The sequence below is a fragment of the Phyllobates terribilis genome, unplaced genomic scaffold, assembly GCF_046119375.1.
Source record: "Phyllobates terribilis strain yellow unplaced genomic scaffold, ASM4611937v1 Scaffold_3__8_contigs__length_932513732, whole genome shotgun sequence".
Classification (NCBI taxonomy): domain Eukaryota; kingdom Metazoa; phylum Chordata; class Amphibia; order Anura; family Dendrobatidae; genus Phyllobates; species Phyllobates terribilis.
In genome coordinates this window covers 872845641-872864551 of record NW_027362763.1, presented here as the reverse complement: position 1 = coordinate 872864551, position 18911 = coordinate 872845641, and the positions used below count along the sequence as shown (strand labels likewise).

Genomic DNA, 18911 nt, shown 5'->3' with positions numbered 1-18911 from the left:
ACAGATTAGAAACTGACAGACTCCATGGATTGAAGGCTCTTGACTGTTATTGAAAAGAAGGGCGGCTATATTTTTGTACATTTTGAGTTGTTTGGTTATTATTCTCACGTTAACAGATGAACATAAACAATTGAAATGGGAAAATTTACATTTTTAATTTAGCATATTGTGCATAATTATTCTGCACACTAATCATAGTTGCTCAAGAAAGTTACTTTCTTAAATATTCAGATTTATTAACCTTTTGGATTGATCAATGGCACTGTACTAATTTCAATAATAAAATTGATAAAAATGCAAATTGCTGAATTGTGCACACAGTGTAGTCTGATGCGGTCCCCAGCCAGCTTCTCCTCTGGTCTCTTCCAGTTATGGGTTCATGTGGTGAGGTGGATTCTCTAAGACGCATGTCATGGTGGACAACACCGCCAAAGGCTATACTGACTCGTTGAGTACTTTAGACCAAGATACTGTATATTTCTTAGAAGTAAAAAGTGAATTTAGAGCTACCTCACAACCATTACATTGAATTTAGGAATTCCGATAGAGGCACATTTGCATGGCAGATTTCTGCCCAAACAGCGCTCAATAAAGGGCTATTTTACATGGGTAGAAAACTGTATAGGGATGAACATTATTTTTATTTATTTTTTTCAGGTATGGTTTGTTTTAAAATAATAAACGGAGGCAAAGTCTCCATCCAGTGCTCTTGAGGATCCAAGCAATGCTCCGGAAGTCTGCACCGACTCTGGAAGCGGTGTCTACTCCATGCAGAAGTCACAAGACCAATGCACCCTGTGAATGACTGCAGCTGTCTGGTGACTAGTAGAACATGATTTCAGAGAAACCTCCAGTGACACGCTCGTCTTGTCACATGACTGCTGCAGCTAATCACAGGTGGCAGTGGTTTTGTACATTTTGACTGTAGCAGTCTTTGCTAGATCCATTGGGGCGCTCAAAGGTGAGTATGCCTCCCTTTATTATTTTAAAGCCATCCATGCCTGAATTTGTTATTTCATTATCAGGCAGCACATAGCCTGTTTATGCTGGAGATAAGCTGCTATAAGTGATTATTTTTTAGGTCATATTAAACATTTGATCAGGCGATGACTGAGTGTGCTCTTATCTGTTGTCTGATTGCTGCAATTTTAAATGATAGGCCAGTGATCATTAATGAGCTGATAATCAGCCTTTGTAAAAGTTTTTACTTTTGTTATATCCCTGGAGCTCCCCTGAGTATTCTGATTAATCTGAAATATGCTCATTTTCCTGATCTTTACTAAGTAGGCATTGTTTACTGGATTCTCTGGGGGTGTATCTTTAGACAACTTTGCAAAATTACCCTATTAGCACCGCCCACCTTGTAAAGACCTTAAAAATGATAATAGGCACAAAATAAGGCCCATATCTCTGGAACCATATGGTGGATTTTTGAAAAGATAAAGAATACTCAGGAGAGCAATAAGAATAAAATAGAAGCAAAAACTAGCCACTTTTTACCCGGTGACCGGCCCCCTTTAAAGGGATTGTCCAAGCTTGGGGCTCAAGTCTGCAGTCAGTCTGTGATTGCAGACTTGTGAATCCTCACAGTACACACAGTCAGGATTCTCCGGTGCCAGCGTCGGAAGGGAGTGGTCATTTGACCTCGAGTATGCGATTTGCAAACTTCCGGCCACATTCCAACTAGTATTGAGCGAGGCTGTGCACGTCTAGTTGGCACATGTCCTCTTGTATGCAAATCACATACTTGATCCTGACAGCGGGAACACTGCGTGCTGCGATCATTCACAAGTCTGCAGTCACATTGAGTGACTGCAGACTTGAACCCCAAGCCTGGACAACCCGTCTAGGTTTTTGGGGATGCGTCTGTTCACAAGCTTGCTGAGTGTTATCTAGTGATATTATTAGGGAGTTGCTGTTCGGACATCTTTCTAATTAAATCTTTAAAATTGCTTTCTCTCGGATTCTTCTTTTATGCATAATGATTCTCTCGGCAGTGCATCGAGGCTACATGCTACCCTATAATTATTACTATTCTCCTGGTTGTCTACTCTTCCAGGCAATTGTCAGTCACATTACTACAGCCCGTAAAATATGGCAGGAATGTCATGCTGTGGAACCAAAATGTGGATATGGTATTGGTTTTGGAGCCTTTCTTCGAAATTGTACAATATGTGATTTATTTCCTGTTTACAGTCTGCTTGGCACAATGTTGCCCAGCTGCACAAGCTCATTGTTCAGTTACCTCAGGCCTCCTCGCCCCACAAAAATGAATTCTCTGGAATGTTCTCTGAGGTGCACAAAATGGAATGAGGAAAGTAATTAAAAGGTCTCCTGTGGATCAGGCGGCTGCTGAGATCTGCACAGAAGCTGATTACATTCTGTAATGCTCATTCCATGCACAGTGCTCCGGATACACACGTGCACGCTAAGCATCAGCATTGCACTTCTTGTAAAGCTCTTTTCTTGGAGAAATATGCTAAAAGTTGGGGGCTTTGCTGACAATTAAACACTTTCTTGATTGCTATACAGTATACTACCCCTCTTGACCTTTGTCCGTCACTGGCTATTATACACTGCTTGCCCACGCTTTGCATAGCTTTATGCCCACTTATAGCTCCACATTAGAGGGAGCGTAGATAGAATTTAGAGAAATCCACTAATATAATTGAATACTAAAAGGAGCTATGCAGAAATAGAGTGAGGTTTATGCTTGTATGGCAGCCAGTATTCCATGAATGGAATGAGCCAAACTTTTTTTTCCCTAATGTCACGTCAGGACGTATTATGTCCATGGTGCCCTATTCTGTTACACTGTTGGAAAAAAAATCAAACTTCATTTTCTTCCTTTATTGAAAAAAGCAGTCCTTCATGCAATTTATTTTATTTTACCAGCGATACTTATTTAGTACTCCATGCTTAAAACATATGTAACCTTGCTCAAAACCTGGAAAAAGTCACCGTTTTTCTGCCCTTATCCATCATAAGTTAAGTACAAATAAAGTGTCCAAGAAATGTCCCAACTCTTTTGCTCAATAATTCGCTGTCCCCTTTTTTTAAGTGGTGGGATCCTTTTAATCAGCTTTCTATCAGCTTTCTATCAGCACTATAGGTGCTGGAAATTGCTTTCCCTTATTTTAAAGTATGCATTGCATCTGTCATTGCACTGAAAGGTTGCCTTTCTCTTATGTCTGCATGTAGTTTCACAAACAGGAAAGCAGAATCAGAGAGACGAAGCCCTGCCCCTACTTCCTATAATCCGACCAGGAGTGTCTGCTGCTAGAGATGGATAATACTTCATATATCACCACCTCTAAAGCAATGAATGTTATCTTCACTCACAAGACTCTACAAGTGTGCTCCCACACCATTTGCAGGGGTGCTACACTTCCATATAAATTGCAGTTCTTACATAGAGATGAGCGGACCCTTGGAAGTTCGGGTTCTGGTACCCGAATCAAACTTTATTTCAAAGTTCGGTTCAGGTACCAGAACTGTACCTGACCTTGAACCAGAACCCAAGCTGCTTTGAAAACAATGGGGACCTGAACTTTTGAGCTGGAAAATATTTTCTCTCTCTCTGCAACGGACTTTCCCCCGGAACTCCGAACATTGCAAAGGACTTCCCCCGGAACTCCAAACATTGCAAAGGACTTCCCCCGCGGAACTCCCAACATTGCAAAGGACTTCCCCCGGAACTCCAAACATTGCAAAGGACTTCCCCCGGAACTCCAAACATTGCAAAGGACTTCCCCCGGAACTCCAAACATTGCAAAGGACTTCCCCCGGAACTTCGAACATTGCAAAGGACTTCCCCCGGAACTCCGAATATTGCAAAGGACTTCCCCCGGAACTCCGAACATTGCAACGGATTTGCAGGAGAAGTCCTTATTCGGCAATTAACACCAGACACTAACTGTCCAGTACGAACTCTGAACTTTTAAGTTTGGGTTCGCTCATCTCTATTCTTATACTTATACTTGATTATACTTGACACAGATTGTACTTGACAACAGGCAGTAGTTAGCACGTTTTTGATCTTATGAATTTTTTTCAGGGGTAAAAACATACATTTTAAATAAAATGATTTGCAAATTGTCTACTTAGCACATTATCTATCAAATAAGAGCTAGTTGACGGAATGTACAGCCATCATTAAAACTACTTATGTTGAATTTCTTTCGATGTATTTATTCTTTTGCATCATGAATGGCCAAGGGTAATTGAATAACAGAAACTGTTTCATGCTTTTCTATTGTTTAGAGATATTATGTACTCACCGTGCTTATTGCTTACAGAGACCATAAATTCAGATATAAGTGTAGAAAGTGCATCTTGAGTAGTAGTTGGCATCTCATATTTCAGCATTTCTGCCACAGTTGTGCAGTTTACAGTGCCGCATATCCACACTATTCATTGGGTCTAACCTGCATCAGGCTAATGCACTGGCTTTTCCTTGAGGAATCTAGGGGAATAAGTAGCAGAATATGTACTGTATTCTCTTTACACTTTTGCATATGACCAGTAATCTGGGGGAGAACAAACAAATATGCATGGGATGTGGATTTATAAAAAATAAGCGTAAAATTGGACAAATGTTACATACCCTTAGGGTGGAAATGTTAGCACATAGGACCTCATTCATTATTTGCACTGTTTTTTAAGTTACTTTTCTTTTTTTTGTCTTGTGCTATTTGTTTACATTTTTGGGGCTAAATTCTTTAGCATGGCATACCTGGACAACGAATTTTATGCAGAATCAAATATGCGATTATGCGCTTTATTTTTGCCTTTAGTCTTTTTATTACGACTTTTTAGCTCAAATAGTCGCTTGTTATGCTGAAATGTTGTAAAATTTGCACAAAAAATTCAAGCAGGCATAAAATCACTTAAAGGGAGTTTGTCAATAGGTTTTTGCCATCTGAAGACAGCATGAGGTTGGGGTTAAAACACATATTTCAACTATGTTTCACTTATCAAGCTGTGTGCTGTTGTTTACTTATAGTGAAGGTTTTATCACTAGGACATTATCATTGCTGTGACTAGCTGGCGCGCGGGACGCTCATCCGACTCCAGCCTCTCCTGTGATAAGCAGCACACTGTCAATGATGTGCAAATGATAAAAAAATGGACACGAAATTTTCAAAACATCTCAATTTATTCTGTATCAAGTATGCCAAGCGCAGAAGTACATGCACTACACACCTTAGCTGCTATCAGATTACTAATGGTTGTCTCAGGAATGTTCTGCCTCGATGAATGCACTTGGGCACGCAAATCATCAAGATCCACTGTTGGCAGCAAATATTGCAATTACCAACTAATGAAATCCCAGGTTTGCTCAATAAGAGACCAGTCGGAGACATTACAGGCCATGGCATCATGTTTAGTCCACTCAGTCTGCTCACAGTAGCATGAACAGCATGCGGCGTAGCATTATTGTGTTGAAAAATGGCTCCTGGGACACTTTCACATTCCCTTGTGAAGGCCTCTTCATGGCGCTGCCCGCATGGTCTCCAGACCAATCTCCGATTATCATTGCATCCAAGACAAAAGTGGGTCTCATCGCTGAAGAGCATAGACTTCCATTCCAGCCACCATTGCTGTTTTGCACTGCACCATGATTGCCTTTGAGAGCAATGGCATGAAGTCAATGGAACACTTGGAGCTATATGTCTGCCTTGTAGCCCAATGTCATGCAAATGCTTTCTGAAGGTCTGTATAGACACTGTTTGATGCCTCAGGCTTGGCATGTGGCATGTAACTTGACTTGCAGTACAGATGGATCACTACCCGTCATTCTTCGAATCTGATGAGACCATGAGGGCAAAACCATGAAGAGGCCTTAACGAGGGAACATCACACAGTTCTTACTCCCGAGATTATTTTGTGGGGTCACATAGTAGAGTATAGCCAGACCACTCTAGTTTTCATTCCAGGCAGCTCAATGTTACATTGATTTGATGGTAGAAACAGTGGTACGGCCATTTCTCCAAGGTGTCTCAGGACATAAAAATGTCAACCGCATGTTTCTTGTGCTACTGTGAATAAACAAGTTACTATGGCCTGCACATTTGGAACGTCAATGATTGGTAATTGCAAACGGAGCTGTCAACAGCGGATCTTGACGATTTGCTTGCACAAGTGCAGCAGAATATTCCTCCGGCAGCAATTAATAAGCTCATTGATATAATGCCAAGGCATGTAAGTGCATCTATTTCTGTGCCTTGATATTGAAAAAATCGAGTGTTTAGAAAATTTTATTTCCATTTCTTTATCATTTATATATCACTATCTGTACCCAGCCACGCGTTGCTGTAGCTCAGTCTGGTTAAATGGAAAAGAAAGAAAAGAGAAAGCGCACATTTCTAAAATATTTAATTTCACAATGCTTGTAGGTATACAATATTTTTTGTTGTTCCATTGTCTGTGTAGATATAGAAATTGTCTGGTTTGCCGACTCTAGAACACGCAACATATAATTGTCTATATGAGAAGCAATCCGTGCCTACATTTAAACTGCACAATTCTAAAAATTGGCCCTGAGCTTTGATGATGGTGATTGCAAATTTCAAAATTTTAAATCTCCAAAAGTTCTTCACCGATTCCTTTGAAATTTTGACACAGTCAGGTGTCACAATAGAGTCGGTCATGTCAGGGATTGCTACTTATGCAATTTCCTAGTACAGAGGGAACGTGACAGTAGGGGGCGCAGAGAAGAAGGCAGGCAGCGGCAAAGGAGGAGGGGGTGATCTGCTTGACATGTCCCGGGCCGGTACCAGCCAGATCACAGCACCTCTCCCACCGGTGGTGCAGACGGATTTGCACTCACTCGCTATCCGCCGACTGCTGCGAGGCTCGGGCTCAGCTAAGCGCCCAAAGCAGAGGCTGCGGTCTGCGCCTCTCCGTACAGCCTCCCTCTCTCCTTCTCTCCCTCCCCCGCTTGTTGTTGCGCAGTCGGAAGTAAGACTCACCTGCTGGAGAAGAAGAATCCGCAGCAGCAGCGGTGCCGGAGAGCAGAGGCGGCTGCCTCTCAGGCGGTGGTGGTGATGAGCAGCAGCGTCTTTCGGCCTCGAACACACAGTCTCGTCATTCCTCTTCCCCTAACCCCTAAGGGGAACACGAATGGAGCAGAGCACAGGCAGCGGCTGGGGCGAATGAAGAAGAGGGAGAAAGACTTATGAATGAAATGTAACTAAGAGGGGAGAATGCCAGCGAGAAGTCAGCCTGGGTCTGAGCTTGTAACACCCCCCTCTCGTTGTTGCTTTTACGTCCATTAGCTGGTATATAAAAACATAGTAGGTATATAAAAATATGCGTGTATTCGAATGCAACGTTGTGTCAAAATTTCAAATCACATCAGTGAAGAACTTTTAGAGATTTAAGATTTTGAACAAACAAACATTTACATTTTTTTTTATATAGATTAACATGACAGTCGATCATTTGATTTTCAGAATTCCATGACTTTTCCTTCTTGGTGTTGCAATTTCACTGTTGAGACGTGTAAAATAGAATTTAAAAAAGTCACAAATTAAAAGAAGAATTAAGCTCAAATGAAAAACAGGCAAGAAACACAAAAAACTAGACAAAATAGGCACTAATGTAATAATGGATCAGGCCATCAGTCTTTTTACCAATTGCCAGAATTCACACTTTACAAAATGATTACTCTATAATAACAGTACTCTAGAATATTCTGTTAGCACAAATATCCTGTATGCAATGATAAATTAAGCCAAAATCCTGTTGACCTTATCACTTCTAATCTTATTTTGTAGTGTGGAAAGCCTCTTCCGGGACTTTCAAAGCAAGAAGATTGCTGTGGAACAGTGGGCACCTCGTGGGGCGTAGGCAAATGCATGAAATGCCCAAAGAAAGCAGGTAAGTATAATACAGAATTTTTGCCTAGCCTTACAATAGCATCACACATCAAAGCTAGGTCTACAAGGGACGCACAGTGACCCTAAAAGTTTAACTAAGGACCCAAAATTTTATCGAAATCACCAAAACATTTTTACATATATTTTCTAAGCTATATTAACTCATATCCACCGTGATGCCACACTAACTCATTATTCTGATTATGAGATGGGACCTACAGTCTCAGTGTGTACTGTAAAACTACAAATCCCAGCATCCCTTTTCCCCTCTGCTATATGTGTAGGCTTTGATTCTGTTCTCCCTCCGAGCATACACTGTGCAGATCTCTGTTGCAGAGAAGAAGTAGGAAACTGACATTTAAGAGGAGTATCTCAGAGCCAGCGCCTAGTAGCCTTGTGACTATGATCCAACGTAAACCACTTTTGGTCACTTTGTGCTGTGTGAATCCATCATCAAAAAGGAAAAAACTGGAGAACTTCTGGGGACACATGACAGTTCTCTAAAACTGATAATGGGGACATATCAAAAAGATACCATATATTATCTAGCTGCATCCTATACCAGTGCTTCTCAAACCTGGAGGCTGGACTCACCAGAGAGGCTCCACCTTGTTGGTGAACAGCAAAGGAGGCGGCAGTGATCATTTCCTGCACAGTCCTTTCTATGACTACAGCAATATTTAGTTTAGCAATTCAACCGATCCATTTTTTACTTATAGTAATGTTATGTTTGGTTTAGGACACAAAAAAGGAAAATTGAGAGATTTTTTATTTTAGCATGAACTTCCACTAAAGTTAGTGAGGTCCAAACATCATCTTGAGGCCCAGGCATTACTTTGGTTTGGCTGATAAGGCTCCAGTGAAAAAACATTTGAGTAGTCCTGTGTTTTACCATTATGTAACTAACGTCAGTACGTTCAAGCTGCCCGAACCAAAGGCTGCATGAATCAGAACTTGACTACACAATTGAAGCCAGGTATATTTCACTCTGAAACGCTGCAGTGTTTCAGAGAAAACATAGAGGCCAATTCAAAACAGTATTTACTCGAGTAAAACACTTTGAAAAGTTGCAAAATTGTAGCACAGCGTGAAGTTGCAAAAAATTCTGCAACTTTTGACATTTTTACACCAGTCCCGGCCAGCTCTACTAAAGTAGGCGGAGGAGGGAAAGTCCATGGTTAATTCATCAAAAGTAATGGCGTAACTTACGCCAGAAATATTACTCCAGTCTCTGACTAGAGTAGAATTTCTTGGGAGACTCACAGAGAGGCATACCACTGAGAGGCTTGTGCCTCATAATGAATTTGGCACACCCTACTCCACAATACCTTTTATTAGGACTGGCCTATAGAACACAAGTCTTAATGAATTGTCCCCTTCGGTTTAAAAGCCAGCCGGGAACTATACTAAGAGATGAGGCTAGTCCAATAGTAGTATGTCCCTGGCCGGCTTCTCTAGTTGAGTGACAGGACTCTCCCTATGTACATACATAAGAGAGTCAATGACCTGTGAAGGTAGAAGTATATGGAAGCCATATGTTGCTGCCTCTGCTGCTTTAAATCTATTGAGGTGAGCTATACAGTACATTCATACAACAACTGTTTTGTCTCTTTTTACAAGAATTTTGTGATACTTTTTTTGCAATTCAAGGCTCAAAAAGAAACGTTAACCAATTCTAAATAGTTTCCTTTATTGAAAATTAAAATTTGAAAGAAATAACATTGATGCAAACCTCATTCTGATCCTGACTTACAGCTTATAGTATGACACAAATCTTATCAAGTTATAATTCTAATGGTTCCTAGTAGAAACCATTTAACAAATCTATCCTCAGACGTAGCTTCCTAACACGCTGAGTTCCTGTAATGCAGTGGGGCCGTCAGTGCCCGGTGGAAGGACTACATACCCCACAATGACCATATTAAGCCTTGAGCAAACATTGAGCCAGTATGTGTGATCCCTATAAAATAGTTTGCTTCATAGGCCACTTATTCCTCAGCGTGGCACCCGATTAACATTCTTAGGCTACATTCACATATCTGTGTGACACGTCCTAGTGTTGTCTGTTTCTTTTCTCGGACTGCAGCCTGACCCATAGTGTTTCGCTGATCTGTGCACACGTCACTTTTAAAACGGATTCATGTCTCCAATCCATGAGACTCAGAAAATGTCTTATTCTCATCTATTTTGTGGACTCAGCCATTAAAGGGAATCTGTCAGCAGGTTTTTGCTACCTCATCTGGGAGCAGCATAATGTAGGAAAAGAGACCCTGATTCCAGTGATGTATCACTTTGGGTGCAGTGGTTGTGATACAATCAGAATTTCTAGACGTAGCATGTTGCAGAGCTCAAAAGATAACCCCGTCTGCACCCCAGCTTTTGTGTACATTGTATATTGACATAAGCTGTTAATCATTAGACCAGGATGCACATCTGCAGCTAGTCCAGAAGTGATAATCTCCTGCTGATAAAACACTTATTGTATTGAAACAACAGCACAAAGCCTAGAGAGTGACACATCGCTGAAATCAGTATCACAGTCCCTACCTCATGCTGCCATTAGATTACATAGCAAAAACTTTCTGTAGTTATCCATGTAAATCAGATGAAACACACTAGACATACTTTGTACTTCAGAGTTCCATCCGAGTCAATAGCTAAAACAAGTTCAGACAGTCTACCTCCATCAGTGGAAAAAAACGGATGAGAAAAAACGAAAACAACTAGGAGGATACCCGAAAAAAAAAAAGAATTGGTCCTTTTCTCTCAGATGGTAGCACACGGATGTGTGAATGTTTCCTTACACTGCATTGTTCTTGAAGTAGGGAAGTGAGAGGAGGTGATGTTAACTGATGAACGCTGAATCATCTCATACTATAGGAGCCCCGAGGACCTGACTCATCGTGAGTGGAGAAATGAATCATGTTCCTGATTAACAATTTGACATTAAAGTGTAACTTTCCCCACTCTCAGTGAATCACGTCCATCGTGTGTGTCCGGGACGCACCTTCACGACTCACTAATGCAAGTCAGGAGAAAGTAATACAATTATGTATTTCGGCCCAACATTTGTTATTTTTTCACATTCTCTACAGGTTCCCATTTTGTAAGTTTCCAGTCAGGACACAGCTAGTGCTTAGCTATAATCTGCCAGCAGTACAAGTCTCCACAGGGTACATGTCTTTTAGAATCAGTGGGTTCAGCATCAGAACATGTTAAAGCGATCCTGAACGTCTTGACGTTTACTGGAAAATCCATAAAGGCTAGTTTATAATAAGAAATGAAAGTTACTGTACAAACCTAGCAGACTGCAGGTAATGAGACTGTTTGTTCATGGGGGCAAAAAGGGACTCGGCAGAATGCTCATTTTAGTGAGCGGCGTAGGGAAAATGATGTTGTACTCCTCCGTATTTTAATAATTTATAATCCAGTAAAACTGTTAAGAACGATTATCACTAAAAGAAGAAGAAAGAGATTTTCTGTAATTATGCCAAAAAAACAATGCACTGTAGCCAAGATTAGATCAGATAAAAGACAACTGACTCTTATTATGGCCATTATACTCATTGCTACACTCTATCTGTACAAGTCATGAAGTATAAATATCTCCCAGCCGTAAGTCACCTCTGTGAGCAGAGTGTCCAGTTGTTCTTACCTTAATGTTTGTGCATAGCCTCAACCCGAATCTTGCTAGGAGCTCTATAGGTTGCAGGAGGAGCTTTCTCTTATACCAGGGGTCAACTCGGGAAACCCCTGTTCAAGTTCAGTACACACTCACAAAAGATGAGATTAAGGCCATGTTCACACGTCGGTTTTTCAGTTTATTTTGCTGCAGATTTTTATGCAAATTTTCAGCTGCGTTTTGCAGTACCAGCAAAGTCTATGAGAAACCCGAATTCTCTGTTCACACATCTTGATTTTTTTTTTCTGCTTATTTTGTGCCTTGGTTGGGTTTTTGGAAAATAGAGCATGTCACTTATTTCAGCTTTTTTTCACCCATAGGAAGTAATGGGTGGGGAAAAAAACGCTGAAAAAAATTCAGATGATTTTTTTCAGCGTTTTTGATGGCAAAATAGAACAGGGTTCTTTTTTTCATATAACTTTATGTACATGCATAAATAGAGACAGAAGAACAGTGAAAAAATGCATCAAAAGCGCATCGAAAAATGCAGCAAAACCTACTTTTTTGACGCAGCTGATTTCGTCCCAGAGATCAGTTTTGCTGCAGATTTCTGACGTAAAAAGACAACATGTGGGAAAATAGCCTTAGTGGTGTAAAAGGCCAGGAAATGATCATTCCTAGGGGTGAGAGAGCATGGAATAGTCCCTAGGGTGATATTCAATCTGGCTATGCAGACAATGGATTGCTTGCAGTTGATGATGATGATGATGATGACACTCACTCTCAGTGACAACGTGACAACCAGCACACACACCTCTAACTAAGGGCAGGTAACATAATCTGAGATGGCATCTGCAATGCAATCAGCACAGTTCAATGATGCGGTCCCGTTGCAGCAGGTGTTAGTGCGTTTACAGGATCCGTTAGTGCACTCTAATGTCACAGTCCTAGCCAATTATCCTCTTCCTCTACTACAACATCTCTACCAGGATGTAAAGAGGAACAAAGGTTGTTGAGAATTGTAATCCAGGGCAGTGCAGCAAGAGAAGTATTGTAGTCTGCTACTGTGAATGTCTGCTTGGTACGAGCTGCAGCAGTCTCTGTACGCAATACTCCCCTGCAGGGTTTGTATCAGTATAACGTAGCCCTTGAATAATTGTGAATGGCAAAATGTGTCCTTTTTAGAATATGCAGAAATTAATTAAATGTCCAACTAGTTAGAGTAAGGATATTAGAAGTTGTCATTTATGTTTTTTTTTCCTTTTTTTAAAAAATCCTGCACATTATCAGTATAATAAATGTATTTATTGGAGGTCTTCTTATTACTGATATTCTTTCCTTACAGCTCACTCTTCATATTCCCAATATATGGAGTGTCCTCAAGGATACAAGCGTATCAATGCTACATTCTGCCAAGGTATGTGATGAAGACTATTCCATTATAGGGTAGCATTGCAATAAGAGACCTAAGAGGGTTGTTTAATAAACTTGTGTAATGAGGTGTTATTCTTTTTATTGCTTTTCACTTTACCTGCAGTTTTCTGTTGCAAGTATTTCCATTATTAACCTAGGAAATTGTTTTTGATAATGTACATTTTAAAATATGGATGTATAAAAATGGATGTCACACGGATGTCACACAGACGTAAATTATAGACACACAGATGCCACATGGATGACACACAAATGACAGTACGAATGCAAATCATCTGTTTTTCATCCCTAAAAAAACCCTCTGTACTGATGCACTACTGAGCCGGCTGTCAGTCAGTGCCGGGGCGCGGTTACAGCTGCAGCTCACTGTTTACTGAGCTGTGACTGAAGCCGCGCCTCTATGACTGAAAGCTAGAGGCTGCCGAGAGGAATGAAGCTCATTTCCTCCCGGCAGGGGGGCTCTCATTCCGACAGCTGGACGGCTTCAGAAAGCTATTAACTACAGATAACCCCATATATGCAGATAATAGCGTTTTTTGACATGACAAGTTCCCTTTAAAAACATCCATTTGTTGTTGTTTTTTGCTCTTTAATTGAACTATAGAAGTAAGTCTCATCCAAAATACCGATCAGACTAGCGCATGCTGCAATTTTTTTTCACACAGACGGTTGGCCCTGTTTGAATTCATGCATGTGAACATACCCATTCACTTACATTGTCCAGTGTGCTTTATATGTGAAATGTGTTTTGTTTTATGGACTGCACATGGACCGAAAATACATTTGTTTGAACATACCCATACTAATACTAATTAAATTAATTCAATTTTACTTTCTTATTGTTGGTAGTATTTTCTCTCCTTTTATCAGTGTGCATAGAGGAAAATATTAGATTTAGTAGTTTATTTGATATATATGTTATACTGTTATACATTGTCATTGTTTTAATGAAACAACCCTACATTCAAGACATTTCGGACTTGTGCTTTATTTCCAAAGACCCCTGGCAAACTGATTGTAGGATAAGATACTGATCAGTCATGTCCGTTTTCGGACTGCTAATCGCTTTGTTCTTATGCAGATAAGCAGCCGGTAAATATATTGGAATGAGGACTCATGTATGGGACTGACGGCCAAGATGGCTGTCAGTGGAACGATCGGGTGAAGCATTATTCGCCTGACAGACATCTAATGTGTATGGCCGGCTTTAGAGTTACTTCTTGGCTGTTGATATATAGAGTCTTAACTAAATAAGAAGTGACAGTGAAAAATTCTTGGTATATTTTCCTAGAGATCTTCTTTGTTTTAGATTCCCATACTCACGTATGTTTTATAGGGACAGTGCAGGATTTCCCAAGTACTTGTACTACAGTGGTCTATCAAGTTAAAAACTAAATGTGTTCTGAGACACCCAATTGTCGTTCAAAAATAGTAACTTTGAACCATAACTCTACAAAATACTTGCAATTGGTTCCAAAGTCCCAAAAATGTCAACCCAAAATAAGAAAAAAATCAAGATAAAAGGAAAGCAAGCTGATATCTAAGTACAAACCAGTCTGCAAGCTCAGATTAAGGGCGCAGTCAGACGGCCGTATAGATCGGACTGCAAAGCACGGACTGACCGGCGGCTTTCCCTACTCGAGGGTGACAGCTTCATTTATGTCTATGCAGCTGTCACTCTCGAGTCGGGAGAGCCGCTTCCAGTCCAAGCATTGCAGTCTGATCTCGGTTCGATTTATACAGCCATCTGCGCCCTTACATTGAAGAGGGTGTGGTGCTTGCACAAACAATTGATAGCATAGTTGGACCTCCGTTGATCAAATATTGATGAGAATATAATTCCCTATTTTATAAACTAAACTAATTGCATTTTGTTGAAACAATTAGTGCTTTTTTTTAATTCTCTTTTATCCAGCTATACAATATACATGTTTTTTTTTTCTAGAAGACTGTCGCTGATTTCATTCTCTTATCTCTTCCGTAGGTGAAAAAAACCCCTTTTCTTTCCTACAGGAGAAATAAACCTTTATGGCCGCATATGAAAATTCATGTAGCCTTTTGATAAATGCTTCTAATATCTCTTAATAGAAAGCTTCTCCCCACAATGCTGATTTTATGAACTTTCAATGATACGGCTGTGTTCAGTTTTAACATGTTTTCTCTGTGTGTTCTGGCTCCTGTAAATCCTGAAAGTAGTTATTCATTAGACACTCATGGCTTCATGCTATTACATGCATGTTGTGCTAATATTTTATTCATTACTACTCGCAGATTAACACTGCTGGTAATACTGTAGATGAGTAAATTATGGTTTATAGGAAAAGGATATTGTGCTATCAAAATTATTACGGTTTCCGCATAAGCAGCATGTGCCTTCTTGCGATATATATTAAGAAATTAATTCACCTTTTTTGGACATATTCAGGACTTTTTTAGTTATTGTTTGTGCAGAGGTTTGTATATGGAAGTTTGCGTAATCAACTGAACAAACTGTGATCATCTTAACAAATCAATCTATCCTTCTGTCTATCTAGATATAAGTATATTTTTCCAAACTATTCCTATAAGTTGAACTGTGGTGCCAAGGGCCCACCAATAAAATTGACTCTGGGCGTTCACTGTTTAGCTGCATTCATTACATTAACATTGCTCAAAAATTTACCTCTGCTTCTGATTAATCATAAACTAGGTAGTTTGTTAAATGAATAATGAGATGATGCCGTTGTCCATAGTGAATCAAGTGTATAATGCTAACTACTGCACAGTGGCCCACCGGGGAATTCACCTGTTCTCCCGTGAGCCAGTCCAAGCCTACTGCAAGTGTCGTCCTCTGTGCATCCTTATAGTCAGCATTTTGGATGACTGAATAGCAGATCAATTACCAACAGTAAAAACGAAGAGTCATATTTGATGGCAAACGTTTATCTCCGTTCTTATGGCATCTTTAAAAGCTTTGCGACTACTCATAATAATTTATTATTCATCTTGTCAGTTTGTAATGTGATTTATTTAGATCAATTTGAGATTTTCCAAAGCATGTAGAAGAAAAATGAGCTGACTCTGCTCTGTCATGTGATACATTTGTTCCATTTCCCTTTCGTATTATTGATGCGGATAGTTAAAATAAAGGGAAAAAAAGGAAAATTTAGGATATGGCCACATATGCGATAGAGATTTTATAATTTTCTTCGATCAGTGGTGTCATGAAAGTTTACCATTATAAATGGATCTCAGCACTTAGAACTGGATTTTTGAAAGTTGAGCTGAAAGAGACTGTCCCCTCCATGCACTAAGATCTACAAGATCTCCAGACTCGTCTTAGATCTTAGAAATGAAGTACTGTCTAAAACCCTATTTTAAGTTAGAAAGTCTTACGTCCTGTCCTATTTAGAAAACCTGTTTTGAAAGACAGTAGTCTATTAGGGTATTTTGAGTTTATAGAAGGTGTTTGTTATTTGGGATCTACATTAATTAGCTAGAAAGCTACAAAGAGCCATCTCAGCCATTCCTGGAGGCATCCTTTTCTGTGAAGTCAGAACTGGTTCAGATACAGAAGATTCTGCTGCTGGTATCTGCGTCTTCAGGTACTGTTCAATACATGAACAGAACAGGATGTGTCCAGAGACAATGGCGGCCACTTAGTAACTCGTGAATGCTGCCATCTTGCTTTCTATGTAGAGGGTGATCATGACGCTACACTGCTTACACTTCCCATACATAGATAGTTGGAGACATTCTAGCAAGTATGAAGAGTTTTACAGATTATTGTTTGACACTGGCTAAGGGGATTTTCACAAATATTCTTAAAAAGTGACCACCGACCCCTTTAAAAATTAAATAAAACTAATTTGTTGTATGTTTTTGTTAGTGTTTTGTTTTATGTTGGCCATACATTTTAACTTTTCTATACTCTTCTCTGACAGTCCAGAATATTTGGTATCTTTTTCCTACAAAAGATCTTTTTTATGCCCCTGTAGTAATGTGAACATTTTAACTGCTTGACAGAAGCGTACCTTATTGCATTTTGCAACAGAAGAACCATGTTGACAACTCCTTCCAAGCCTCTACCATGGGGCAGGGATCAGGTTGTCTCTTCGGAGTGGTAGACCACTTGGTATTGTGTTTGAAACCCATCTACTTTCCAAACAGATTGGATATTTTAGCTTTCATAGTTTTTTTTTCCACTCTCTTTCAATTTTCTTGTTCAAACTAGTGGGTAGACAATATCGAAAAAGATATAACATCCAGATTATCAATGTAATTACCCAATGTAAATATATTTGCCGGCATTGGATGTCATTATTCTGTATATTGAAATTTGTTACAGATGCAAGGTTCTGTTTCTTATTCATTGCAGTCTTATTTTAGCTGTAGCAAACAACCAGTTTAATTGCATGAGATGTTTGCTTATGTCTATATTTTTTTGTATTTTACAGATATTAATGAATGCTACATACAAGGTGTATGTCCTAATGGGGAATGTTTAAATACGATGGGCAGCTTTAGATGTACTTGTAAGCAAGGGTTTGTCCCAGATCCTACATATTCTTCTTGTGTGGGTAAGTAGATACATTATAACATTTAAAGAGGTTGTCCACTACTTTTACATTGATGCCCTATCTTTAGGATGTCTAATCGGCCGGGGTCCGACACCTGGCACCGTCACCGATCAGCTGTTATCAGTGGTGGCGGCCGCCGACAGGAAGTACTTACTTGCGGAGCTTGGCCGCCTACTTGTAGTGGCCGCCGCGGGGTACTACACATCCGCCTCCTATTCAAAGCAATAGGAGGCGGATGTGTAGTAACAAGCCACAGCCACTACAAGTAGACAGGCAAGCTCTATAAGTAAGTACTTCCGGCCGGCAGGGGTGCCGGGTGTCAGACCCATGTAAAAGCAATAGACATCATTTTTGTTACACCCTAATGGGGGGGGGATTTATATATACATATACACACACATATATATATATATATATATATATATATATATATATATATATATATATGTGTGTTAGTCTTGGGTTCAGTACTTGCAAGACCTTATGCAGTAGGCTTTCCTTCTTATCTATTGTTGGTATCTATATTTGTCATATTTTTTTATATTTCAGCTTCTTTTAGTCTAGGATTCATTTAAAACATGGGCAACAGAATTTGAGAAACATGGCAATATTTTACCTAATTATTATAAAGACAGTATAATCCCCCCCCCCCCCCAAATATCGGGAGAGTGCATTGCTGTATATTTGCTACTAAGTCAATTTAGTATTCATTTGTTCTTTTTGTTTTTTTTACATGATGACAACCTTTTCCATTTTACCGGTTTGAAAACAGGTTTAAAATTTTTTAAATGACCCCGAAAAGCAAGTATTCTTTAGGGAAAGAGATATACTGGTGGCAAAATTGCTGTTCCAATTTGCTGTTAGAAGCTCTCCAATGTGCAGCCTTGGCATAGGAGTAGCCCAGATCACAGCTTCTTCTGCTCTCATAATTAGGAGTTCATTAGGTTAAATAGGATATTATGTCCAGTTAGGTTAGGATGACACGACTGTATTTTCTCTCATCCATGAAAATCCTTCTGATTATGCAGAGTTTGATCAGAGTGTGTAATTTTCTCGTATGAGGTGAAGATGGAAAAAAAAAATGTCTCCATCTTCTCCATTCTGTAGGTTCATGAAAATGGGACCGCACTTGAATGTCATCCAAGTGCAGTCTGATGTTTTCCACGTACTCATCGACTTGCATGGCCGAGTGCAATTCGAATATTGGATGCAAATCATGCATTCTGCGAAATCGGACATGTGCACGGCCCCATGGAATAACTTTGGTCCGTGTGAGTTGCGATGCTTTGTCGGATTGCACTTGGACCAAAAATACGGTTGTCTGTATGAGCCCTTAGAGACACATTTAGCTGTTGACTGCCAGGACATGGTTTGCATAGCTGCAGCACCTCTCTGTGTGACCCTACTTTTAAT

The 18911-nt window shown here is 39.9% G+C and overlaps 1 protein-coding gene across 3 annotated transcripts in view; it reads left to right on the top strand.

Annotated features, from left to right (window-relative positions):
- Positions 1 to 18911, top strand: part of LTBP1 (latent transforming growth factor beta binding protein 1) — a 439153-nt gene that overhangs the window by 286817 nt on the left and 133425 nt on the right. For all 3 annotated transcript variants that reach the window (XM_073672632.1, XM_073672633.1, XM_073672634.1), the window contains 3 exons: positions 7782 to 7884; positions 12851 to 12922; positions 17376 to 17498. In XM_073672632.1, the coding sequence (XP_073528733.1) occupies positions 7782 to 7884; positions 12851 to 12922; positions 17376 to 17498 (298 nt within the window). The remainder of the gene's footprint in view (positions 1 to 7781; positions 7885 to 12850; positions 12923 to 17375; positions 17499 to 18911) is intronic.